Raw genomic sequence first — 26,847 nt, forward strand, 5'->3', positions numbered from 1 at the left:
AAAAATACCCCTAAGAAAATAGATACACTCATTAAAGGTTGCCTATATTATATATTATATTGCTTTCTTTTTGCATGATAAAACCCCTTTGAGGACATTTAGCTGTGTTATAGACAGTGTTACTTTTAAAACAAAAGAACAAAGAAAGAAATTGTGGAGTCACTGAGATACACTTCCCAGACAGGATCAAGGAAAGACGGCTGAGAGATGCAAGCAGGGGCTGCAATGCTGCCCTTGAGAAGGAAATGTTTTCCTCACTTTACCTTACACTATGTTGTACTACGTCCTATGTTTGTGGAAGAGGCTCTCATGCTCTCTGGGTTATGACAAGTATATTGTGATACTAGGAAGAGGGGTGATTTGCTATACAGATATTTTAAGAAGAACCTTGGCTTAGTCTTACTTCTTTGCCTAGTCTTGCCTCGGTTGTTCCTGGTATCATGGGAATAACGATCTTATTATATCTTGCCAAAAGGTAATGTGAGGTAATCCATATTCATGCCTGTATAAGGGTTAATAAGCTTGCAGCTGCATGCAGTTGCATCTGCCTTTGCTCTGCATCCCCTGTGTCCTGGTTATTTGTGACCGTACCTGGGCCCCCAATGCACTAGATGATGACAAGCATCACCCTTTTCAGTATTAGGTATATATTATTTTGAAATCTATGATGTGGAGGCATATAACAGCAACAATATGAAATAGCAGGCGGGCATGTATGAAAATTGCTCTGTTTAAGCTAGGTGTGGGGACAAGTCCTCAAAAGGAGCTGTTAAGATGGGAAACAAATAATGCATTTGTTGCTGGAATTGAGTTGCCTCAGCTGTGTTGCTCTGCCTGCTCAGTGTCCATTCAACATCACTCTGTTTCTACAGAGGAACTCAAGGTTTGCCCCAGCCGCCTGTGAGCTGTGATATGGGCAGAGAAAGGCCAGGACACAGTGGTGATTTCCCACTCCTCAGTTATGCTGAATTTTCCACTACTGTACTTGTATACACAAGTACAGTGTGGTCAGTTAGTATAGATATTTGTCATTTCTTACAGAGGGCAACTATGATTGACTACACCCAATTCTATAAAAAACAAAACTCAGGAAACCTGGCCCTTGGCAGCAATGAATCAAGAAATATCTAGGATGGTGGGGCATGAATTCTGCCAAGCAATGACCTCAGATAGGTGGGGTTGTGAGGAAAATGTATGGTTGAATAGCACAATCGATTCACGTTGTATCATCTTGATTTAATCTAAGGACAAAGAAGTGCAGTATCTCTGATGGCTTTCTTCTAACCCCTTGAAAGGTTCACTGGGGTTTGACCTCAGTTCTTCATTCTTCTTGTTGGGACAGCAACATTAGGGAAGCTTGAGATTGCCATAGGCACAGTATTAGGCTAGAAATGCTGAGTAGGTGATACTAAGTTATTCAGATGGTGATACCCATTTCATTTGTTCTTAACGTGGACTTAAGGAAAGACAGATCAAGGTCCTTAGAATACAAAGATCATTTCCAGTTCTTTTCTACCTTTCCTGAATGAAAGACTGGTTGGCAGAGAATGGTAAAAATTCAAGAATTGGTAGATGATGCTTTGAATGAAGGGTGGGTTTCTGTGCTGGTTTTAGACAGGTTCTCAATTATCCCATCTTGTTGTCTACGTTGCTCGTCAGGTTCACTTTGAGCTCAAATGAAGCTGCTTCCACTTTCCAACAGGTAGTCTTACAAAGGGGCCTCCAAGGACTGTGAGGACAGCATTAGCTAATGAGAATTGAGGTGTGTAACCCACAACTATAGCTTTATCTGAAAGACCCTCAGACAGAGGAGACTCTCGCTCCGGTCCTGAGGACAATCACCACCCCATGAACACACATGACTCAGTCTTGATGTAAAAACAAGAGGTTTACTTTGGGATACCAATGCACTGGGGCTCGACAAGGTCGTCACGCAGGAGGGATGTGAGAGGCTCAAACAACAGAAATGTACAGCTTAAACAGTCATTTACGATCACACAGTTTCATTAGCTCAGCTATTTCGGTGCCAAGGATAACTAGGCAGATGTTTCTCATACTGGAATTCCTGGGATAAGGCCGTAACCACATCGATGCAGCTATTTCAGTATGAAGGCCGTCTGACTTGATACATGTTTTTCTTATCCTGGGGTTTCCAGGACAAGGACCAAGGATATCTGTATTGGCAGGTGTTTCTCTTCTGGAGTTCCCAGGACAAGGCTATAGCTATGTCAGCCTATAGCACAGCTGCATTCAGTACCAAGGACATCTCACTTCTATAGTGGTCAGTCAGCTTCCCAGAGATGTTTCCTGTCTTGTAATTGCCCTGCAGTAAATATGTTCTATACCCTCTGTTCTTATGGTCGGGCAGCTTCCTAGAGAGTGGGTGGGAATGTGCTTTCTGTACTTTCTGGTCTATTGTCTAACGTCTAGGGGCTAAGCGAGGGCCAGCTTAAAAGATTCTCATGCTTAAGAAATGGCTGTACTGATATATAAATGGGGATCTTTCATATCCACTTTCTTCCAAGTCTACCAGCCATCTCAGATTGTTGCTGTAATAGGCCTGACAATCAAGGATACAGAAAAATAACTTGATACACAGCAAGGACATGGCAATCATATATGTGTCGTTATGTATGTTCTGGATGAGGTTTGTTAAAATGACAAAATTGCACAAAGCTTTATATAGGACCCATCAAATTAAGGGTCACTATGCACTGTCATAGCTAAAATGGCCTGGTCAGAAGTGACCACTGGATCACTCTTCTGTAACTTCACATGAGAGGCTTGTGCATTTTGTGTTTTTTTATTTTTCTGTTTTTTTCCTTATTTATTTATTTATTTATTTATTTATTTATTGTTTTATATGTTGTCTGGAAGATAGTTCAAGTCATGGATCTGCCCCCAAAATCTGAGCTTTGCTACTAATAATGTAAACAGTATTAGTGTATGCATTCAATAAAATAACTTGGTTTTTTTTTTTTTTGTTTTTTTTTAGTACGATAAATGCTTTTGTGTTTTGTGGGGTGATCCATGAAACAGGAGTGAAGATGCTTGTTTCTTACTCTGTCCACTGAGTTATGTCTCTAGGCTTGTCCTACTCCTTTGGCTGCACCCCCGCAAACACACACATCTGCTGACTATTTTATTTTTCAGATGAAATCACACGTTATAGCTTAGAGAGGCCTGTAAGCAATCCTACTTTGGTAACTTAAGTGCAGAGAGGAGAGTCCCACACTCAGCCTGAGGGTGCATTCACTGGTGGATCCAATATTTCAGTTTCCTCTGCTAACAGATCACCACATTGTTGCCAGGACCATAATGAATGAAATTCTTTCTCCTAAGGAATCTGGTGGCAACTGTCAAATGTTAAGCACAAAGCTTCAGGTTGTACCTATAACACACACCCACATCGCAACCTACCCGACAGGCTATTTCTGGGTGTGATTTCATGCACTTGCACATGATGAGATATGAGACCTCTTTGGCTACTTATAGGAACTGGTGTGATTTCTCAGTAATCTTTAATAGGTAATATTGCTGACTGAGGAGAATTTGAGGTAGGATGAAACATTTCTGTGCAGGGTTTGGGGAGGAAGCACTCATTTAGATACATAGCCATGACTTAGGTTTTTCCAATCAAGCCTAGAGCCAAATTTGGCTTTGGAAGCATGTGGTGCTCAGTGGCTATGCCACAGGGAAGTCTCCTGAAAAGGGCACATCAGCTTTTGCTCAGTACAGGGAGAACATTAGCAGGGAGGCAAAGTCTGTTCTCCGTGACATCAGCAGTCCCTTCGTGGACATTCTATTGTCTCCTAGAGAGACCTTGGAATCCCTGTGATGTCACCAGTATCGTTGTGACAACCAATTCCCTACTTTTTCTCTGAGTGTCCAAAGGATATATCCACAGACATGTTTGCCCGTCTTTGTAGGCGCTTTGGGAGAGTTGATGTTGATAGAGAAGAGTCTAGAGTGAAGCAAACGAAACCTAAAGGTAATGATGGACACAGGACATGGGGAATGTGGAGTAAGTTCTGGGCAGTGTATGTTGAGCTTCCTGTCAGGGGTGTGTGTGTGGGTCTTCCGCTGGCCTTTTTAGTAATGGGCCACAACCACTGGAACATCTCCACAGATATTGAATTCCATGATTATCACAATTCCTGAAAGTCAAGGTTTTCACATCATTAGTTTCTCCATAACCGCATGGAGGATATGGCAATGCCTATGCTACTATTGGGTGAACTTCTAGTCTTTACTTTTACAGTGCATTCGGTATGTTAAATTGATATAATAACACCATCAGGAGTCATGGAGGGGATAACTTTTCTGAATTAAACAGGGCATCAATGTACTTCACTTTCATTGCTTCTTTAAATTCAGTGACTATCTGACAGTAGTAAGAGGGAGAGAATTGTGCTCCTGGCCATGACCTTATATTCTTAGAACTCCTCTGACTACCTCTGGCTGACGGGGCCAATCTTACCTTCATATATTAGAGGTTCTGTGTGGCAGATATTTTTCTACAGTAGCCAAACTATATGGAGCAGGTAGAGAAAGAGCCTGTAACCTATTGGCACTTCTGGGGCATTTGTCATTTCAGTAGGGGGAATTAATAAGTCTGTTGACCATGTCCTCCCCCTACATGACTTTTTAATGCAAAGTTATTGGACTAGAGTAACAGTGTAGGATATCTGAGTAACCCTGATCAATCAAGTCATTGTGGATGCTGAATTGATGATCTGACTTCTGAAACCAGAGGGGTGAGGGTCCTGAAACCAGGTTGTAGCCTGCGTACCGGATAATAATCCTGTAGAAGGCATCTCTCTGGTACTTGTAAGCCTGTGTGGGCGGGCATAGGGAACACCTGGCTGCTTACATCTCTTGGTCTCTATATAGTAGTGGGGGAACTGTGATCCATTTAGGATGCCTCTTACACATAGACCAAACTCCTTGCAGTGACACTGGCTTCCAAGCATGTTCTCCTGTTTGGACCTCACTGTGGTCTGTGTATGCTCTATGCATTCGCCCCATGCAGGTTCACTTGTGTTCTTCTACCTACAGAGGCCTGCAGACAGACGTCATCTCCTGAAAATGTCCTAAACAAGGTGCAGGCCAACGAGGAAGAGGAGAGGCTGAATAGAGAACTAGAGCTAACTACCAAGGAGAGAAATGAGCTGACAGATCGCCTCCTTTATGTGACAGGTGGATCCATGAACAAGAGGTATGCATTGCTCCAAACAAACGACCTTGTTCTAAACCTCATCTCCATAGAGAGGAGATTCAGAACCTGACCCTTACTGAGGAGTGAGTTTGGAAATGGACTCTCTGATTCCACCTGTTGAAAATCTGAACTTGTGATCTGAGTGAAGATTTCAGGGATAAAGTCACTGGAGCATGAGTTCCCAGTGTACAATTGGAAAGCCCTTGACAGGTGGTAGCTTTGCAAGGTTCTAGGTGCTGTGAGTTTGTGGAGAGTGTTTGTACTTGCTAGGAAGGTGACTGAATGCTATCATCTCCTGGCAGCACCCTTAGGTGACAGGTCCCACATTGTTCATATCAATGCTTAACCAGAAGGCCTGAGGCTCAGGCCTGTTCCTTCTTGTCTGTGTGCCTTAAACTCTGAGACAGTAATGGTGCATAAATTTCTACTGATTCTCATTGTGCTCTTTCCATATTTGTCTCTCTTTCTCATTCTCTGAGTCTGTTTACTTTTCTTTTCTTGTGGGTGTGTCCCAGTTTGTGTGTCTGTGTGTGCACAGGTCTGCATGCATATGCACAACTTTTATATGTTTCTGTGTCCCTCCACCCTTGGAATTTAGGGGTCTGTTTTTGACCTCAGGATTTACCTGTATAATAGTTTCATGGAGGTGTAAGTGCTTTATTTTGGAAGCCCCACTTTCAACAGCACAGTTCTTTGCCTGTGTAGTCACATTTGTCTATACATTTGTATGCCTCGGGCAGATTATAAGTTTGTGGCAATATCTGGTCTCATCTCCAGAATTATGTGTACTGTCTGCCTCTAGAATATTAGTTATTCGGCTTGTAGCATTCCATTTGTCAAAACAGGAAAAATCAAATCAGAGGTTTCTGGATGTGTGTGTGTGTGTGTGTGTGTGTGTGTGTGTGTGTGTGTGTGTGTGTGTTTGGGTATGCTCTGTGGCCTAGGTTCTTGACAGCATAACAGGTTTGAATGCAGATCCAGCCCTCCTGATTGAAAAAACTGAGCCAGGGAACCCTTTATCTGGGTGCTTAGCTTCTGTTGTCCTGGGCACACAATTCCAAGTTTCTGAAGTTGAAGAAGATCCAAATATGTAGAATTCAGAAAGTGTCCTTCCAGGGCTGGGGTAGTACAGGACACAGCCTGAGTTCATATAATCCTAAACCTCGATGTTCATTGGGTTCTATCTTCCTGGGGCCAGCCCCTACTTCAGGCCAAATCCATTTTATGAAAACTTGAAGATAAAGGAGAAAGAGGTCATGTCATTACTGCACAACTTAGACACAAAGAACATTGAACATCGTGAGATATTTCAGGAGCTCAAGAAGGAGATTAACTTCTATCGGTAAGTACTGGTCAGAAGGGCCCATCACTTGTGGAATGGCCATGTCTGCCTCTCTTTGTTCTGGACTGGAGAGCCTGCAGCTCTGGGTCCATGTCTTCTGCTGTTTAAATATCACTGTGCCGTGGGTCTTTTGGACTCAGTTTCAGTTCCATAAGAGACTGTGACTTCTCACCACAGTGTCTATGCATCTTTAGAAGGCTCTGGATAGAACTACACTGATTCAGGCATCAGAGTGTTATTAGGCTAACCTGCGGCTCTGGGGTCATACCAGGTTTAACAAAGCTCAATGTGTGGACCACATGGTTTGCATGACCTCCCTTGGTTCTATTGTCCTCTTGTGGTTATTTGCCGCCTACTAATTGATGTTGCCCCGATGCATTGGGCTCTCATGGGTAGTTGTAGATCCCTTGTTCTTTTGGACAGACATGGACTCTTATTCGTGCTTGGGTCACAGAAACAATGTATTCTTCCCTGGATTGGCCGTTTGCTGTTTGTGCAGCAGCCTTACATGTATGGATATGTATTCTATGAAGTCTTTATTGGTATCTGGTTCCTGGTGGAGTTTGTGGGATTTGGCAGTTGTTATGGGAGGAAGAGGCTTCAGGATCTTACTATGCAGAGTGTGTTTCCAGCAAACTGCACAGCCGGCTCCTGATGGACCAGGCATGTATGAAGAAGAAGTTGGTCACATTGAAGCAGGAGAGCAAGGAGGTACAGCGATATTTGTTTGAGTTGAACCGGAAAGATGAAGACGAACAGGAGAAGACCAGCAACCTTCAGACCCAGCAAAATGTGGTAGGAACAAGCAGCTGAATCAGATTAACAATGTCTGATACCATTTGCCTATTGGATACATCTTTGTTTCCCCTATCAATTTTCTAATCTCCCCACACCCAGTCAGTCACCCACCTCATGTGATAGAGTTATTCATTGCTCTGTCTTTGCACAAGTATTCTGGGATTTTAACCACTCTTCAGAAACTGAATTGTTGGCAATTATACTTCTCTGCCCTTTCTGAAACTACAGTCCAGAAATGGTGACAGAGGAATAACATATCACATGACTGCATCTCCCTATCACAGATTGGATGCTATGAAGAGTTTTGAACGAGTTCTTGGTCGTGTGACAAAGGTCATGCAGGGGTCATGTGATGGTTGGAAGCACTTTGTAGGGATAAGAACCAAGTGCAAATGGCAAATGAGTCCTGGTCATTGGCTTTGCTCTGGGTATCATGTGGCCTTCTCCTTTCTTCCTGCACCCCAATTAGGTCTCTCCCCATTTCCCCATTCTTGGTTTGCACTGGTAGAGTCTGAGGAGCAGCTTGTTCTCCCACAGTACTGTGAGGATTGCTGGTGATGTTCCCCAGCCTGCAGAGATATCAGCAATGATTTCAGTGAAAAGATCAGTGCTGTCTGTCCAATGCAGCTGAAGGGACAGAAGGCAGCAACTTGACAGGTGGTATGCATGTCCCCACTTGGCAATCATATGGTAGATCAATTAGTGGCATTTGCTACCCCAGAAGAAAGCAGTCATAATCATGCCAATACAGGATATTTGCATATTAAATATAAGGTTCCCTATTCTGAAGCCAAACACATTATTGCTAATTGTGGTATTTGTGAGCCTTCACTTATAAAATGTATTCCACCTGAAATTAATCCCAGAAGAATGCAACCTAATACATCGTGGCAGATGGATGGAACCCATATTTCTGAGTTTGGTCGCCTTTCATATATACATGTAAGCATAGATAATTTTTCAAAATTTGTATGGGCTACACCATTGCCAGGAGTACGCACTGCTCATGTTATACAGCATCTATTGGAAACCGCATTCTGCTGTTATGGGACCGCCTTCTAAAATTAAAACTGATTATGGACCAACATATATTTCTTATCAATTTAAACAATTTTGTCGGCTATTCCGGGAAAATGGCGACTCCTGCACGTGCTCCAGAGTTGCCGCTGCCCTGGAGCCTGCGACCTCCATGGGCCCTGCTGGGGAACCCTGCCTGCGGGGCCAGCCTCAGCCCATGCACAATGTGCTCCCTGCCCCGCGGCTTCGAGCCCCCAGTTCCTGAGGACGTGGGGCGGCAGAGTTTGGCTGAGCTGCGGGAGAGGTTGAGGCGCCAGGAGAGACTTTTGCGCAAAGAAAAATTCATTTGCAAATTGCCCTACAAAGGTAAAAAGATCTCAGACACCATTGCCAAACTGAAAGCTGCCATTTCAGAAAGTGAAGAGGTCAGAGGGAGAACTGAACTACTTCATCCTGTTAGTGTTGACTGTAAGCTAAGGCATAAAGCAACCACAAGAGTTGATACCGACATAGACAAGGCCCAGAATTCTGACCTGATGCTTGATACTTCATCATTAGTTCCTGAATGTTCGTCAGTAGACATTGAATCATCTAAAACAACCTCAGAAACTCAGGGACCTACACAGCTCACTCACAAGGGCAATGAAGAGACTTTGGAGACTGGCTGCACAGTGACTACCAGATTGTCTGTCCGCATCACAGCCCAGGCTCCCCCATCTTAAGTTAATGAACATCTCCCCCAGCATTCAAGTCAAGCGGAAGAGGTTTCCAGCAGCGTCGACAGTCTGTTTATCACTAAATTGCAAAAGATCACAACTGCAGACCAGACTGAACCCTCAGAAGAAAACACCAGCACTGAGAACTTTCCAGAAGTGCAGAGTGAGACTCCTAAGAAGCCTCATTACATGACAGTGCTAGAAATGCGAGCTAGAAACCCAGTGCCCCCTCCTCATAAGTTTAAGACCAATGTGTTACCCACACAACAGAGTGACTCAACAAGTCATTGTCAGAGGGCTCAGTCTCCTGCTTCCTCAGAAGAGCAGAGACGCAGGGCTAGGCAGCATCTTGATGATGTCACAGCAGCTCGCCTTCTTCTGCTCCACCCCCTGCCTGCACAGCTGCTCTCCATAGAAGAGTCGCTGGCTCTGCAGAAAGAGCAGAAGCAGAATTATGAGAAGATGCGGGCAAAGCTCTCAGCACAGAAACTAGCTGAGAGACTGAATATTACAATGCAGAGCTACAATCCAGAAGGGGAGTCTTCAGGGAGATACTGAGAAGTGAGGGATGAAGATGATGCCCAGTCCTCGGACGAATGCTGAAAATGAGCGCTGGGAGATCCCGGGAGTTGACTGTTGAGCTTAAATTGTCTCATCTAACTTCCTAACAAGTACCAAGACAGTGTCAGACCTTGTTGAGGGACAGCAGTTGAAGTTACACAAAGGTAGCTACAAAATAAGAACCCAGTTTGTCTTTCAGAAGATGATCTTCACATGCTTGAACAGTTCAATATTTGAACATTGTGTTTGGCCGTATTGTGTTACAGTTTTGCAGTATATTGTGCATTGGTCTGATATTTTAGTGTGAGTAGAACACACGTTTTCTTTAAGATATCTGCTTTTTCCTTCTTCGTATTCTTATCAGATAGCACTGCTTACACCCCTTCTGGTGAAATACTTTGTTATTCCAGGCACCTAAAGTGAATTAGGAAGGCCTGGTCCCCTCACTCAAGAAATTAGGGGAGCAGTCTAAAGAATGGTACGCATGCTTGCATGGACACGTTCCTGGGACGCTGGATGTGAAATGCTGCACACAACACTCGGGAACCACCACCACTGTGTCTGCTGCTCTGTCCTCTCTTGGGGCGACTGCTGTCACCTGTGATGAGGTTAAGGAGCACTTGGAAGAAGTGCTAGGTGGGGAGGGTCTTCTGAGCTGGTGTGGGGAGCTGCTCCTGGCTGCCCTAGGCTTGAACTCATTGCCATCTGGGATGATAGGTCCCTGTACAGGACACTCGTGCTTGGTAAGGAAACCGGTGTTTTTCTAAGAGTTACAGTTGAATTGTCAGTTAATTGCTTTTTTTCCTTGTTAAACCCACAGAGGTGTTTACAGGCTGCAGAAACCTCAGTCCTGTATGTGCACATTTGTGCTGTTTCAAATGATTATATGATCATTTCCAGCAAAGTTAACAATGTTATCAAAAAGCCTTTTTCTATTATGTGGAATTTGTAAAGGAGAAATAAAATACCAATCAGAGCAAAAATAAAAACCATTTTGTCAATGATATCATATTGTACATATTACTGGTATAGAATACCATCCACAAGGACAAGCGTTTGTTGAAAGAGTTCACCATACCCTGAAAACAAATTATAAAATTAAAAAGGAAAAGAGATGACCTTACACAGCCTGAATGGAGTTGGCATACCAGTCCCAGAGTAATATTGGCATAAGCATTATTTTTTATTAATATTCTTAATCTTAAATTTCATAATTATAAGCTTCATGTAGGACCAATAAAATTAAAGGTCCATATGAGGGCTGCAGACATGACTCCATGGTTAAGAGCACTGACTTCTCTTCCAGAGGTCCTGAGTTCAAATCCCAGCAACCACATGGTGGCTCACAACCATCTGTAATGAGACCTGATGCCCTCTTCTGGTGTGTCTGCAGACAGCTACAGTGTACTTATATATAAATAAATAAATCTTTAAACAGATAAAAAGTCAGTATGAACCTTTGTTGTCTAAAATGGCTTGAGTCAGGGCTGACAACCAGACAGCCCTTCCAGCACCTGCCTATGAGCTCACAGATTTAGGCTTTATAAACTGACATAGAAAAATGTCCAGGGTCGTAGCCTGACAAATTCTCAGCTACGTCTCTGATGATCAGTCTTAGGGTGGGCATTCAAAAAACCATCCCTCTCTAAGTGAGGTCAGAGTTTGTGTGGTTTATGGGGCAACTCCTGGACCCCATAAGACTGGATATTTCAGCTGCTCTTCAGTACATGCGGGAATCCTGAAGAAGTAGGCAAATTAATATAGCAAACTTCCTTCTTCCATGTCCTTGATATGAGCTGCCAGCAGAAGGTGTGGTCCAAACAACAACCAACGGATTGGGTAAAGATCTTTACCAATCCTACAACAGATAGAGGGCTTATATCCAAAATATACAAAGAAGTCAAGAAGTTAGACCGCAGGGAGACAAATAACCCTATTTAAAAAATGGGGCTCAGAGCTAAACAAAGAATTCACAGCTGAGGAATGCCGAATGGCTGAGAAACACCAAAAGAAATGCTCAACATCTTTAGTCACAAGGGAAATGCAAATCAAAACAACCCTTAGATTTCACCTTACACCAGTCAGAATGGCTAAGATCAAAAACTCAGGTGACAGCAAATGTTGGAGAGGATGTAGAGAAAGAGGAACACTCCTCCATTGTTGGTGGGATTGCAGACTGGTACAACCATTCTGGAAATCAGTCTGGAGATTCCTCAGAAAATTGGATATTGAACTACCTGAGGATCCAGCTATACCTCTCTTGGGCATATACCCAAAAGATGCCCCAACATATAACAAAGACACATGCTCCACTATGTTCATAGCAGCCTTATTTATAATAGCCAGAAGCTGGAAAGAACCCAGATGCCCTTAAAGAGAGGAATGGATACAGAAAATGTGGTACGTCTACACAATGTATATTAATCAGCTATCAAAAACAATGACTTTATGAAATTCATAGGCAAATGGATGGAACTAGAAAATATCATCCTGTGTGAGGTAACCCAATCACAGAAAAACTCACATGGTATGCACTCACTGATAAGTGGATATTAGCCCAAATGCTCGAATTACCCTAGATGCACAGAACACATGAAACTCAAGACGGATGACCAAAATGCGAATGCTTCACTCCTTCTTTAAAAGAGGAACAAGAATACCCTTGGCAGGGAATAGGGAGGCAAAGTTTAGAACAGAGGCAGAAGGAACACCCATTCAGAGTCTGCCCCACATGTGGCCCATACCTATACAGATATTAGGTAAGATGGATGAAGCAAAGAAGTGCAAGCTGACAGGTACTGGATGTAGATCTCTCCTGAGAGACACAGCCAGAATACAGCAAATACGTAGCCGAATGCCATCATTAAACCACTGAACTGAGAACTGGGCCCCCGTTGATGTAATCAGAGAAAGGACTGTAAGAGCTTGAAGGGGGTTGAGACCCCATATGAACAAGAATTCCAACCAACCAGAGCTTCCAGGGACTAAGCCACTACCCAAAGAGTATACATGGACTGACGGTGGACTCCAACTGCATACGTAGCAATGAATAGCCTAGTAAGAACACCAGCGGAAAGGGAAACCCTTGGTCCTGCCAAGACTGAACCCCCAGTGATCATGATTGTTGGGGGGAGGGCGGTTATCGGGGAAGGATGGGGAGGGGATCACCCAAATAGAAGGGGAGGGGAAAGGGTTGAGGGATGTTGGCCTGGAAATCGGGAAGGGGAATAACAATCGAAATGTAAATAAGAAATACTCAAGTTAATAAAGATGAAAAAAATAAAAAGAAAAAAGAAGGTGTGGTCCAGATTAGAGGTGGGCCTTTCCATCTCAAAAGATCTGAATTAAAGATTTATCTTCTTTTTTTTTTTTCTTTTCTTTTTTTTGGAGCTGGGGACCGAACCCAGGGCCTTGGGCTTCCTACGTAAGCCCTCTACCACTGAGCTAAATCCCCAGCCCCAAGATTTATCTTCTGATCTCCAAGATTTGGATTACAAGTAGGTCTTCTTGCTTCAGAAAATTTAATTAAGAAAAAAAATCCAATGGTGCTTATGCCTTTAGCCTCAGCATCCAGGAGGTAGAGTCAGGTGGATCTCTGAGTTCAAGGCCAGCCTGGTCTACAGTATGAATTCCAGGACAGCCAGAGCTACACAGGGAAACCCTGTCTCAAAAAAACCAAAGAAGAGGAGGAGGACCAAGAGGAGGGGGTTGAAGAGAGGAAAACAGAAAGAAGGAAGGAGAGAGAGAGAGGGGGGGAGAGAGAGAGAGAGAGAGAGAGAGAGAGAGAGAGAGAGAGAGAGAGAGGGAGAGAGAGAGAGAAAGATCCCCCTCACAGGGCATCAAGCCATTTGGCATTAGTTAATTCCAGGTACACTCAAGTTGACAACCAAGAACAGCAATCCCATTACCCGTGGTTGTGATCTCACCCTGGTAGGCTCCTGAGTAGGAGGCTGAAGCAGGAGAATTGCCATAAGTCTGATGCCAGCATGAACTACACACGTGTTCCAAGCCAAGCCAATCTCAGCTACAGTTTGAGATTCTGTCTGAAAAATATGAAAGAGAAAGAAAACATAATTTCCTAGAGCAGTGTTTCTCAACCTTCCTATGGCCTCAACCCTTTAGAACAGTTCCTCAAGCTGTGGTGACCCCAACTACAAATTATTTTGTCGCTACTTCACAACTGTAAATTTGCTACTGTAATGAATCTTTATTGTAGTGTAAACTATCTGATAGGAGACCCTGTGTGGGTCACGACCCCCAGGCTGAGGGCCTCTGCCCTAGAGGTGGTCTTGGCCTAGTTTATATAGTTCATATTATAATGGGCTCTCTCAGCGTTTGAAGGTCAAGTATATTCACTTGTAACATCAAAACTTAAAAATTCAGTTGAGCTGCTGGCTGGTACGGTGTGACATCCCCCAGAATACCTTTGCCATTTTGTTCCATGCCTGCCAGCCATTTCATATTGTTGCTGTAACAAGCCTGCTATCACTGACGAGGAGAAGGGACTTGGCTCAAGGACATGCTGACCACACACCTTGTTTTGTTCTGAATGTTCTGTATGCGGTTTGCTATTCTAGAGAAATTCTACACCTGAAGGAGTGGTTCCCTGAAGTGGACACAGGTGAAAGGCTAAGGCAGATGTGTGAAGGAATGTTTCACTGAGGCAGATGCAGGTAAAAGGATGTTCTGCTAAAGCACGCATGTGAAAGGACATGTGATGAAGGGTTCTGCACTAAGGACACACATGCATTGGTCTGCCTTGCATTCTGTACTTGAGCTGCATTTGTTGGGACTTCATAGAACCACAGCAAAAACCCTTGTGGTGGGCTGTGTGGATTCTTGCTGTTTCCTTGGGCTCGGGCTGATGGGCAGAGTGATGTCAGCTGAGACAGACACATGTGCTGACGCAGGACACACGCTGAGGCCAGGCCCATGGAGGACACGGGATATTGAGAGGGAGTTTGGATAGAGTTATGCTTGCGTAGCTTGTTGGTCTGGGGTCTCTGCTGATCTCTGCTCGCCTGAGACCTGCTCTTACTGACTGTGTAGCATCTTGACTGTTTTTGTTCCCCTTGGACAGCCCTCAGGATCAGGCTCTCCTCTCCCTTAACCATGGCTGCTGTCCTCTTCCTCTCTCCTCTTCATCACACATGTTCTTCCTTTATTCTCTGGCAGCTTCTTCCTCCTCCTTCCCTCCTCATGATCCTCTCTAGCAAAGCCCTCAAAGCTCCCCTCCCCCATCTCTCTGCTGTGCAGCTGTTGGCTGTTGGCTTCTTTATAATCACAGTTAACTGGGAGCAGGGTCAGTTATTTGGGGTTAACCAGTCTTGAGTTCTACAAATTAGCATTAAAACACAAGCAGCATTAGGCCAATCCACTACAGGAGTTTTTGTTTGTTTGTTTGGTTGGTTTGGTTTAATTTTCATTTACCTTTTTACTTGTTATTTTGTTTTTGGCTATTTTTTATTAATTAGTTATTTTATTTATTTACATTTCAAATATTGTCCTACTTTCCACACTCCCCTCATCAAACCTTACATCCCGTTTCTGCTCAGCTTTGCCTATGTGACAGTGCTCCTGCACCCACACATATCCATCCCCACCTCACACCTCTAGGATCTGCCTTTGGTGGGGCAATAGGCCTCACCTTGAACCATAGAGCATCCTTGCATACACTTTGGCTGGCAGTTTGGCCCCTAGAAGCTTGGGGATTAGGGAAAGAGGATCTGGTCAGATATTAAAGCCAATGATTGCTGCATTCTCTTCTTTTTCTGGTTGTAGGTGAAATTATGTTTGTGTGCTTCTCTTTTTTGAAATTATTGAGAGATGATTAATTTCTTGGTTTTTCTTGGGTATAGTTTAGTTTATTGTCTTGGAGTTTTCCTCCTATTATCCTCTTTTGTGCTTTCTTAGAGAAAAGTATTGTTTATATTTGGTTTTGTAGGGTTCGGGATTGAGCTCAGTGGTAGAATGCTTACCTGGCAATCTCAAGGCCCTGGGCTCGGTCCTCCGCTCCGGAAAAAAAAAATATTCATTAAATTTGTTTTGACAAGAAATATCTTGGTTTCTCCATTTATGGTGATTGAGGATTATGCTGGATATAGGAGCCTGGGTCTGCATTACATCTGCCCAAGATTTTCTGACCTTTAGAGTCTCTGTTGAGAAGTCTGGTGTAATTCAGATACGTCTGAATTTTTTTTGTTACTGGATGTTTATACTGAAAGAACCCCAAATTTGGGGAGACTCTCGCTCCAGTCTCCTTATGGCTTGCCCCAGGAAACACGCATAGCCGATCTTGATGTAACAACAAGAGATAGCTTTATTAACAAGATCTCGGGCCGACACGTATCTCACGGAGCCGACCTCGAGCCTCTAAAGGCAGGGGTTTATATAGGGAAAGCCAGGGGATTTCGCGCTGTTACACATGATTGGCTGATTCAAATGGTACACAGTTACTTTTAGTGCGGAGTTACATCAGCAGAGAATACGTGTAATCTAGCATCTCAGCAATGTGGGTAGGGTGACTCATCTCACTCAGCAGGGGGATGACTCATCCTCAGGGAGTGAAGGAAGCGGAGGGGGTGGCTCCAGATGGCCAGTGTCCTTGGGGGCTGATAGCCGGGTCGGTGAACCCTATCTCAAATTCTCTCATGCATGTCAGCAATTTGTTTGTGACTGACTTTTTGAAATTTAGCTCTTCAATACCTTACCCCTTTTAATGTTCTTTCTTTGATCTGTGCATTTAGTGTTTTAATTATTGTGTGAATGGAGGAATTCTTTCTGGTATAATTAATTTGATGTTCTGTAAGCTTGTTGTACCTTTATGGTCTTTTCTTTCTTTACCTTATGGAAGTTTTCTGCTATGATTTGTTGAAGGTGTTTACTGGACCTATGAACTAGACATCTGAATTCTCTTCTCTATCTATTATCCTTAGGTTTCGACATTTAATTGTGTCCTGAAATTCATTGATGTTTGGATTCAATGAACCATACATGTTTATCTGAGATGGGTGTTTTGTGCTTTGTGGGTGACCTCCTTTACCCCAACTGTTCTATTTAGTAGCACGTTGGATAATGAGACATGGTCAGCAATGGTGACCTCTTCCCATAAACTATATGAAAATAGGGAGGGGAATTGATGTGTGTCAAGTATCAGTAGTCTCCTGGGTGGTTTTGGTTCCCGGTTGGCCACATGCAACAGTTTCAAAAGCCCAGGTTTGATGTTCCTTGGGATTCCCATGATGATGTACTCAGACAGGACAGAAAAAAGACCAGAATACACATGTGAGAACTTGATTTCTATAATAGAGAGAACATTACTAAGTTATGTTACAAAATATTAGATCACACGGTGATCTCTATGAATGTATTATTTAGTGAAAAACTAGTGTGTGGTATAGCATTGCCATGGCACAGACATTTAAAGAAAAAGTTGTTTGTTTACTGCAAACATGGACTTTATTACCATATGACTCACCTACTACACACCTTCATTGCAAAGGTAAAACGTGCACTTAGGTCCAGAGGAGATCAAGGCATATCTTGAAAGGAAATGAAGATGACTAATGCAATGGAAAGTCTTTGAATTGAAGGATTTTTAAGAAAGTGTGCAGAGGGAACAGGAATGCTCTTCTTCTGAGAGGTCAGTGAATTAGGAAGGACAATTGGGAGCTTTACTTGACTTCAGCATCTGATTCCTGAGACTTCATTGGTAAACTTAATGTCTGGAATTTTGTGTTGTAAAACAACACATTGGCTCTGCAGCTTTTGGGAAGGCCCATGGACAGAGAGATCACACCCGCTGGGAACCATTTGTGTGGCCATCACATTTTGGAAAGACAATTGAGAAGTCCTCAAGGAGAAAATAATGAAAAACTAAATGTCTTCACAGGAATTACCTCAATTCTGATTATGATTTTTTCATATTAGTAATTTATACTTGATTCTTTTTTTTTTTAATTTTAAACAAGAGCCTTCGGGTTTAATCTGAGGTGGTCGTAGAGTCACAAAATGCTTACAATACCTGTATGGCACCGGTGTCGTCTCCGTCTCCGTCCTGCAGATAGGAGAGACACCACGAAGTTCTTCTCAAAGTAGTTTATTCAGGAACCTTTCTTTCTGCATGCAAGCAGCAATCTTCTACCCACAAGGACACTCCCTACTAAAAAAACAGTAACCACGTCCCATCAGTCCAGTCTACATAGTCTCAGTTCATAGGTCCACGCCAAATGGCCTGATCTTGTGTCATGGTGCACCTGCGCAGCTCTCACGATGGGCGTGGCTTACTTTTGGTTGTATGAGGAAGTCAGGTGCTAGTCATAAGACTTGGCAGCTGTCCCGGGCACCATCTTGGGATTGCCGCCACACCCGCTCCCCACAACCCGGCATCTAACACTATGGGGCTAGAGATTCTTCTTTTAAATGCATCACCTCGGACAGCTTCCATTTAACCAGCAGGGTCCATGCCAGGCAGACACTGAGCAGGTTGTATGTTCTGTTAATCTCCACAACAACCCAATTCAGCAGAAACACCTCCAGTTTACAGGTGAAGAAACCACAGCTCAAAGCAAATGAGTATCAGGGTCCCCTCAGTCTCACGGGCTGTCCCTTAGACCCACAGCCTTCTCTGTACAGGGAAGCCATGGGCCTGATGTGGGCTGTGCAAGCTGACTCTGCTGAGATGATCAATGCTATTCTTGACCCTGGAAGAATTTAAGACAAGGTGAACCCACAGACTCCTGGGGTAGATTCTGCCTCTGGGTTCTAGGGTGTGACACGGTATCCCTTGCTGTGGGTCTCTACTCAGCTGAGGAGTCTGCTCCCATGTGTCAGCTTCTATGGCAGTGGCTCAAATCACTCCTAATGATGAAACGCTTTAATACAGCACTTCATGCTGTGGTCACCCCCACCATAAAAGTATTTCATTACAACTTTGTAACTAATATTGCTGTTCTTGTAAGTCATAATATGCAACATATCTGATAGGGAAAGTATCAGAAAAAAAGGGGCTGGGAAGGGGTCGTGACCCACAGGTTGAGAAACATTGCTCTGTGAAATACTTTTAAAGTAAGGCCTTCTTCTCAGGAGAACCCGGAACAGTTGTTAGAGCAGAGATGCCCTGAACTAGTTACATGATTTAGCAGGCCTTAATGACAACAGAGATTCCCGGCTAAAGGCACAATCTGAAATCACTGTCCCCAGGACATTTCTTGCCTCAGGTTTTCCCCATAACAATGTGAGTCTGCTTGAACATGTCTGTCCAGGAAGCCAGTCCCTGTAGACTGTTATACAGACAGAATGCTAAAGTCAAGAATGGTTTCCCTCTGACGGCCCATAGTCACTTCTCTAGAAGTAAGTTCAAGTCCCCTGTGTGTAAAGTCACATAGTGTGTGAGACTTGAAATATCATCCGTTTGAGTTGACAAAAAACAATTCTCACTGGAACTGGAAAATATCATCCTGAGTGAGGTAACCCAATCACAGAAAGACATACATGGTATGCACTCACTGATAAGTGGCTATTAGCCCAAATGCTTGAATTACCCTAGATGCCTAGAACAAATGAAACTCAAGACGGATGATCAAAATGTGAATGCTTCACTCCTTCTCTAAAAGGGGAACAAGAATACCCTTGGCAGGGAAGAGAGAGGCAAAGATTAAAACAGAGACTGAAGGAACACCCATTCAGAGCCTGCCCCACATGTAGCCCATACATATACAGCCACCCAATTAGACAAGATGGATGAAGCAAAGAAGTGCAGACTGACAGGAGCCGGATGTAGATCGCTCCTGAGAGACACAGCCAGAATACAACAAATACAGAGGCGAATGCCAGCAGCAAACCACTGAACTGAGAATAGGACCGCCGTTGAAGGAATCAGAGAAAGAACTGGAAGAGCTTGAAGGGGCTCGAGACCCCATATGTACAACAACGCAAAGCAACCAGAGCTTCCAGGGACTAAGCCACTACCTAAAGACTATACATGGACTGACCCTGGACTCTGACCTCATAGGTAGCAATGAATATCCTAGTAAGAGCACCAGTGGAAGGGGAAGCCCTGGGTCCTGCTAAGACTGAACGCCCAGTGAACTAGACTGTTGGGGGGAGGGTGGCAATGGGGGGAGGGTTGGGAGGGGAACACCCTTAAGGAAGGGGAGGGGGGAGGGGATGTTTGCCCGGAAACCAAAGAATTATTATTAAGTATTAAATAAATTTAAAAAAAATTCTCACTTCAGATTGACAGCTGACCAACAATTATTTTCAGGAGAACACAGAGGGTGGCCAGGCCTGCAGAGTCAGATCCCCTACCTGCCTGGGACAATCCCACCCACAGTAGACTTCTGCTTCTCCTAAAAGTGTTATCAGAAAATGTGACCTTAAGGTTCTGAAGTACACAATATGCACAAACCCTAAAGTTGTTAGATGGCCGATATAGGGCTTTTCTCTGCTTTAAGATCATTCTGGCCTCTCCTCTCCCCTGGACTGCATTCTGTTCTCTCTGGTCCGTTGATCTTTAAGTACCTGGGTTCACCTCAAGGCCTGGGTGGGGAGGAGGACCTTTTCTTGTAGGAATGAGCATGGATCAAGAATGTATCCCCACTGTGACTGGGCAACAAAGTACCAGAAAATCTTCTCCAATCACAGACCTGGGTCATGTGGGAGCCACCACTGTTTCAAAGGGAGAGCTGGTTGCTTTCTCCTGGAAGAAGCACTTGGGGGTTGACTGTCACTTCTGGACTTTCTGTTCTAAGGTCACTTCTCAGAAGGGGCACTTTGCTCTAAGTCCTTTGGGGGACTCACCCAGCACTGGGGCTGGAGGATCCTATGGTGTTGCAGCTCTGAGCTGGGAGGGGGAGCTCGCACACTGACTTGAAGAAGCCTGTTTTCACAGCTGATCTAAGTCTGAGGAACAGGTGCTTTTAAAGAAGCATGTGAAAGCATCTCCTGCAGGAGAGCCCAGTCTGCAGGGAAAGTCACACAGGACATCGAAAAGTGGATTCCCACCTTCCACAGGGTGGGTGAACCAGGGAGGGCACTGGATGGTCAGAGAGTTTGAGAAAAGCCTGAATTTTCTGAAAGACTTCCAGCACTTTACATCCCACCACTATCCCAGGCTCACATGTGAGGCTCAGCAAAGAACGCCACCTGCTGGGGTCCCTGAAACTAAACTTGGAGTGGAGAACTGTGGAATACACCTCTGGGTAGGGGGAGATGCAGGAGTCCAGGGCCAGGCCTGGGGTCTGTCCCTTTGGGTCTCCTTGCTTCCCAGAGGCTCTGAGTGCAGGGCCAGGGAGCCCAAATCTCAAATTCTTTGGCCTAAGTAGTGAGAGTCAACAGGGCAGGGCAAGGCAGGGCAGGGATGGGCAAAGGAGGGCCAGGCACAGGAAAGCCAAGCCCAGCCAGCCAGTGGATAGGCTCTGGGCATGAGGGACTGGGGACAGCAGGACCGACCCTCACTCTCCAGGCTGGGCATGGCACCCCAGCAGGGATGTGGAGAGTCCTGGAACCGACAGCCCCTTGTCTTCTGACTGCATCTGACAGTGCATGGAGTGCTAGAAGTCAGAGAGGCTCCTGGGATCCCCCGATTTCCTAATCACATTGTGCTCACTAGAACACTATTAATCTTCTACAAAATTACAGAGCAGGCTGTATGAAGACTCTCAGCTGACAATGGGGACATAAATTATGAGTATGTGTAGCAAGACCCAGGCCTCTTCCAGGTTCTTAGATATTAACTGAGAACCTCAAATACAGTAGTAATGTGATAGTGTGGTGTGAATCTAGTTACTTTCTCTATTTTGATATAGATGACTCTTTTTGTGTCATGGTCAGCGTATAATGACTAGAAGACCTAAGCTTCAGAATGACCAAAGACTACATTGCTTCTCTAGCAGCTGAGATTTTAAAAGTCCTGGTGTGACAGCAACTGTTGGTGGACATTCTGGATTATTCCTTCTGTACTTTAACTCTCTGTGTCACTTCCACCATCAGTAAGTTAGTTCAATTCCATAAATTGGAAATCCATCACCTGGAAGAAATACTCTATTTTTTAAAGATTTATTTATTTATTTATTTATTTATTTATTTATTTATTATATACAAGTACACCGTGACTGTCTTCAGACACACCAGAAGAGGGCATCATATCTCATTACAGATGGTTGTGAGCCACCATGTGGTTGCTGGGATTTGAACTCAGGAACTCTGGAAGAGCTGTCAGTACTCTTAACCACTAAGCCATCTCTTTAGCCCAAGAAATACTTTCTGAATATGATCTGAGATTGGCCATGGAAAAAGGGTAGCTTGAACTGTCCCACCTAGGTTCTGGGCCTGCACAGGCCTGCTCTCCAAAAGAAACCTGTGTTCACAGCTGTTGGCTGGCTAAGAAAGATTTCACGAGACGTGATACACAGCCCTCGGACTTCTGCTTCAGTCATCTGCACAATTTTTCCCGGACGATATCCTCATACGTCCAGCAGGCGGGTGATGAAGCTGTCTGCTCTCAGCTCCCCTTCAGCCATCTTGTGGGCACCAGACTCTCCTCCCTGCAACAGGAACAAGGGCTTCTCCATGGTGGCTGCAGCAGCAGCTTGACATTCTCACCTAGGAGGCCCTATGCCTTTCTACCCCAGTTCCAACTCACCTCAGGCCCGGGCCTTCCCCCCATCCACTTCCCACGGAGCAGGGAGAGCAGCACCCACTAGAAATAAAAGGGAAGCCCTTGGTCCTGCCAAGACTGAACCCCCAGTGAAAGGGATTGTTGGGGGGAGGGTGGTAATGGGAGGAGGATTGAGGAGGGGAACACCCATAGAGAAGGGGAGGGGGGTTAGGGGGATGTTTGCCTGGAAACCCAGAAAGGTAATAACAATTGAAATGTAAATAAGAAATACCCAATTTAATAAAGATGGAGAAAAAAATAGAAAGAAAAGGCACACATTCAAAACAGAAGAATATGTACCCTAATTTTAAACCACAGCTCTGTCAATTAACTATATCTTTAAGGAAGCTCAGAAAAGCAGGCCAAACAATTAATATTTTCTCGGTTTAAGTATTTGTAATGTTGCATAAATAATAATGTCCGTTTCTTGCTATTGTGGAGGGAATAAAATAGATAATATGTAATCACGGAAATTTTGAAGTACCATCCATGTTTCTGTTCATTAAATCAATCTTCCTCATTTCATTGATCAAATATGTATGTTTTCTGTTTCATAGTTATATGTATATAAAACTAGTATAAAAACCTTCAGAATTATGTATGCTTTCACTTTTAACAAATTAAATTAGCTATTCGTTGTATTTCAGCTGAACATTTAAATGTTCTTCATATGTCCCAATGCTAGTTTATTAGGTACCTATAAACTTTAAACTCTTTGCCTGAGAGCATGAGTACTATTTAATTACATAGTAACTACACTCAGGCTGTCTTTTTATTAGAACCAATTATATCAGACTGTAAGAAAAATTACTTTTGTTTTAAAGTTTGTGTGTGTATGACTGTGAGTATGAGTATGAGTGTGTGTGTGTGTGTGTGTGTGTGTGTGTGTGAGTGTATGTGTGTGTCTGTGTGTATGTGAGTGTGAGTGTGAATGTGAGTGTGTATGTGTGTGAGTGTGTGTGTGTGTGAATGTGTGTGTGTGTGAGTGTGTGTGTGTGTGTCTGTGTGTGTTTGTGTGTGTGAGTGTGTGTGTGTGTGTGTGCAGCACATGACCAAACAACTTTCAGGAGCCATTTCTCTCCTTCTGTCATTTGGGTCCCAGGATGTAACCCAGATGTTTGACTTTGGCAATAAATAATATTACCCACTAAATAAATAAATAAACAAACAAAAAACAAGCCACAAATCAACTTTAAAAGTAAAGGCCAGAAGTTCACAGAAGAGTAGCATTGGCCTTACCATATCCTTTCTTTGGGGATGGGAAAATTAATGTTCTGAAATCCATAACTTTCAGGAATTGTGATATTCATGGAATTTCAATTCCTTTGCAGATGCTCCAGTTGTTGTGGCCAATTGCTAGAAAGGTCAGCTTAAGCTTGCAGGACCCCCACTATCCCTCCCCCCCCCCCCCGCCTCCACAGAAAGCTCAAAAGTCACTGCCCAGAACTTACTCCACATTTCCCAGAACCACTTTCTTTGTCCATCATTTCTGTGAGACGAAAGGTCAGACTCCTTCACCCTAGTCTCTCCACAATCGACATCCCCCCTCCCAAAACACTTCTAAGACTGGAAAACATGTCTTAGGATGTATCTGCCAGACTCGGACTGAGAGAAACTAGGGCACTGGTTGTCACTACAACATTGGTGACATAGCAGAGGACGCCAAGAACTCTCTAGGAGACAATAGAATGTCAAAGAAGGGACAGCTGATGTCATGGGGAGCAGACTTTACCTCCCTGCTAATGTTCTCCCTGTACTGAGCATAAGCTGAGGTGTCATTTCCAGGAGACTTTCCCGGGGCAGTGCCACTGAGCACCTCCTGCTTCCAAAGCCAAATTTTCCTCAAGGCTTGATTATAAAAACCTTAGTAATTCCTATGCATCTAAATGAATGTTTCCTTCCAAATCCTGCCCAAAAATGTCTCATCCTAACTCAAATTATCCTCCTTCACCAATATTAGCCATTAAAAATTCCTGAGAAATAATACCAGTTTGAATATGCACTCAAAATGTTCTCCTGTCTTATTATGTACAGGTGCTTGAAATCACATCAAGAAATAGCCTGCATGGAAGGTTGCAACATGGGTGTGTGTTAGGGGAACACTCATGAAGCCTTGTGCTTAGCATTCAACGGTTGCCACAAAATTCCTTATGAGGAAGACTTGAAATCATTATGGTCCTAGAAACAGTGTGGAGGCCAGTTGGCAGAGGAAAGTGAAACATTAGAGCCACCAGTGAAGACTCCTGTTGGGCCCTACCTTGGTGTTTCCCTCCCCCCTCGCTGAGCCTTTCAGCCTGCTATAGCAAGAAATTGTTTACACCTTTGACAGCTGCTCTTAGCCCCTGATTTGGGGCTGGGATTTTCCATGGCACCCTTCCTCCCCACTGAGCTTTCCTGCTTCTTGTTTTTAGGAAGCTGTTTATGCCCCTGATTGGGCTGGAACTTTCACCACACAGACTTGTCCTATTTTCCTGGTTGGGGATTTTCACCTGCCTTGTTGTTTTTCCACGGCTTTTGCCTCTGGTATATAAGGAGATCTCAGTAAAGCCTTGGTGGCACTGGCTAATAAGGGGTGACCCGTGTACGTGTTTTCTTTCAACCCCACAAACCTACACCCGATATTCACACACTGTCGGCGCAGGCACTGACAATAGGTATCACAATAGAAACTAGTAACTAGATTTAACCAACTATCACATTAATGCTGTATTTCGTGGTATTTTTTTTTTGCTCTCCTAGAACCTGGAAGAGGCTTGGGGTTTTCTAATCCTACTCATAATTTATTATCCTTCCCAACACTATGGGCTGTGTTCTGTTAATGCTAACAGCGCCATCCAATACCTAGGATATTTTCTACTGACATGTGTGATGTGAGACAAAACAGTCCCTGTCATCCCTCACCTGAATAAACTTCCTTAGAGGACAGTGTAGTTGGAGGGTCCTTCTTTCCTCTCCAAGATCGAGAAACATTTCCAGTCTTCAGACAAGTGTGTCAGCCATTGTCCAGTGACTGTCTTGAGATGTCCACATTGTCAGCTGAGTGTCGTCATCCAGCCTGCCCTGTAATTGTTGTAGATGATTAATAGGGTTCCAGCCCTAGGATTTAATTCAGTGCTACAGTACTTGCCAAACATGCTCAAAGCCCTAGCTGCCACCCTAGTCCTGTGTGCTCTAGAGAAAGAAAATAAAGAACCACATTGTCTATCAAGTTTCTCCTCCAATAGAAGGAGAATCTGCATCGGTCTTTTAAGTAACTCTAAGCCCCAGCTTCCCCACAGCTCCCTCCATGGATTGCCCTACTGGTGCATTTTCAGTAACGCTCACTTCATTTTTGGTGTGCAAAGAATATGCACCATGTCAGTAAAGTGTGTGTGTGTGTGTGTGTGTGTGTGTGTGTGTGTGTGTTCATCCATGAACTCACTATAAATTATTATCAAATGACCCAGAAGACCGTGGAGAAACCTGTCGATGTGCATGCAGAATTATGTTACTACCGTTCCATGGCACCTTGCAGGGAACACTGAAATAGTGGGCCGCTTTTATAGAGCCTAAAACCAGGCTATGCATGGTTTTCGGTGAGATTGTGATGTGCAACACCACAACAGAGATCAGCAGAAGCTTCATTTATTCCATGCTGCTGTTACCAAGTGAGGCAAAGCCTCATCCCATAGAGAGTCTGGTAGGATCTGATGAAAGGAGTAAACTCAGGGTTGAAATCAAGCCTTTAGAAACAAAGAGAAAAATACAAAGTCAAGGAAAGCAAGAGCTGTCTTTTCTTCCTCTTTTTTTTTTTTGAGATGATCCACAAGAGAGACAACCCCTTCCTCAAACTAACAATGCAAAAGAGAGACAATACATGAATTAAAAATCAGAAATGAAATGAGGGACATAACAACAGACACGGAGCAAATTCCAAAATCATTAGTTCTTACTCCCGAGGACTTTACGCCAGAAAACAGAAATATTTATTTGATATTGTTGATTTTCTAGACAGATAACAATTACCAAAGTTAAATCCAGATCTGGGAAGATATCTGAAAAATACACCTAAGAAAATAGATACACTCATTAAAGGTTGCCTATATTATATATTATATTGCTTTCTTTTTGCATGATTAAACCCCTTCGAGGACATTTAGCTGTGTTATAGACAGTGTTACTTTTAAAACAAAAGAACAAAGAAAGAAATTGTGGAGTCACTGAGATACACTTCCCAGACAGGATCAAAGAAAGACGGCTGAGAGATGCAAGCAGGGGCTGGAATGCTGCCCTTGAGAAGGAAATGTTTTTCTCACTTTACCTCACACTATGTTGAACTATGTCCTATTTTGTGGAAGCGGCTCTCATGCTCTCTGGGTTATGACAAGTATATTGTGATACTAGGAAGAGGGGTGATTTGCTATACAGATATTTTAAGAAGAAGGCTTTGCTTAGTCTTACTTCTTTGCCTAGTCTTGCCTCGGTTGTTCCTGGTATCATGGGAATAACGATCTTATTATATCTTGCCAAAAGGGAAAGTGAGGTAATTCATATTCAT

The 26,847-nt window shown here is 43.7% G+C and overlaps 2 protein-coding genes across 3 annotated transcripts; both read left to right on the forward strand.

The window, feature by feature from the left end:
- The first annotated feature begins 3,864 nt into the window (after positions 1–3,864).
- Positions 3,865–24,770, forward strand: LOC134483219 (disks large homolog 5-like). 2 transcript variants are annotated; one of them, XM_063278495.1, is made up of 4 exons: positions 3,865–3,991; positions 5,059–5,218; positions 6,417–6,560; positions 24,345–24,770. In XM_063278495.1, exons 1-4 carry the CDS (start codon positions 3,910–3,912, stop codon positions 24,403–24,405), a joined length of 447 nt encoding a protein of 148 aa, XP_063134565.1. In that variant the 5' UTR covers positions 3,865–3,909; the 3' UTR covers positions 24,406–24,770. The 2 variants fall into 2 exon arrangements, with proteins under 2 accessions (XP_063134565.1, XP_063134564.1); XM_063278494.1 differs by lacking the exon at positions 24,345–24,770 and adding an exon at positions 7,193–7,512.
- LOC134483217 (DNA-directed RNA polymerase II subunit GRINL1A-like) lies at positions 7,704–10,095 on the forward strand. Its single transcript, XM_063278492.1, is given in 1 exon segment — positions 7,704–10,095. A coding segment is annotated over 1 exon segment (1,365 nt). The 5' UTR covers positions 7,704–8,329; the 3' UTR covers positions 9,695–10,095.
- Positions 24,771–26,847: the final 2,077 nt, after the last annotated feature.

The sequence above is a fragment of the Rattus norvegicus genome, chromosome 19 (assembly GCF_036323735.1).
Source record: "Rattus norvegicus strain BN/NHsdMcwi chromosome 19, GRCr8, whole genome shotgun sequence".
Classification (NCBI taxonomy): Eukaryota; Metazoa; Chordata; class Mammalia; order Rodentia; family Muridae; genus Rattus; species Rattus norvegicus.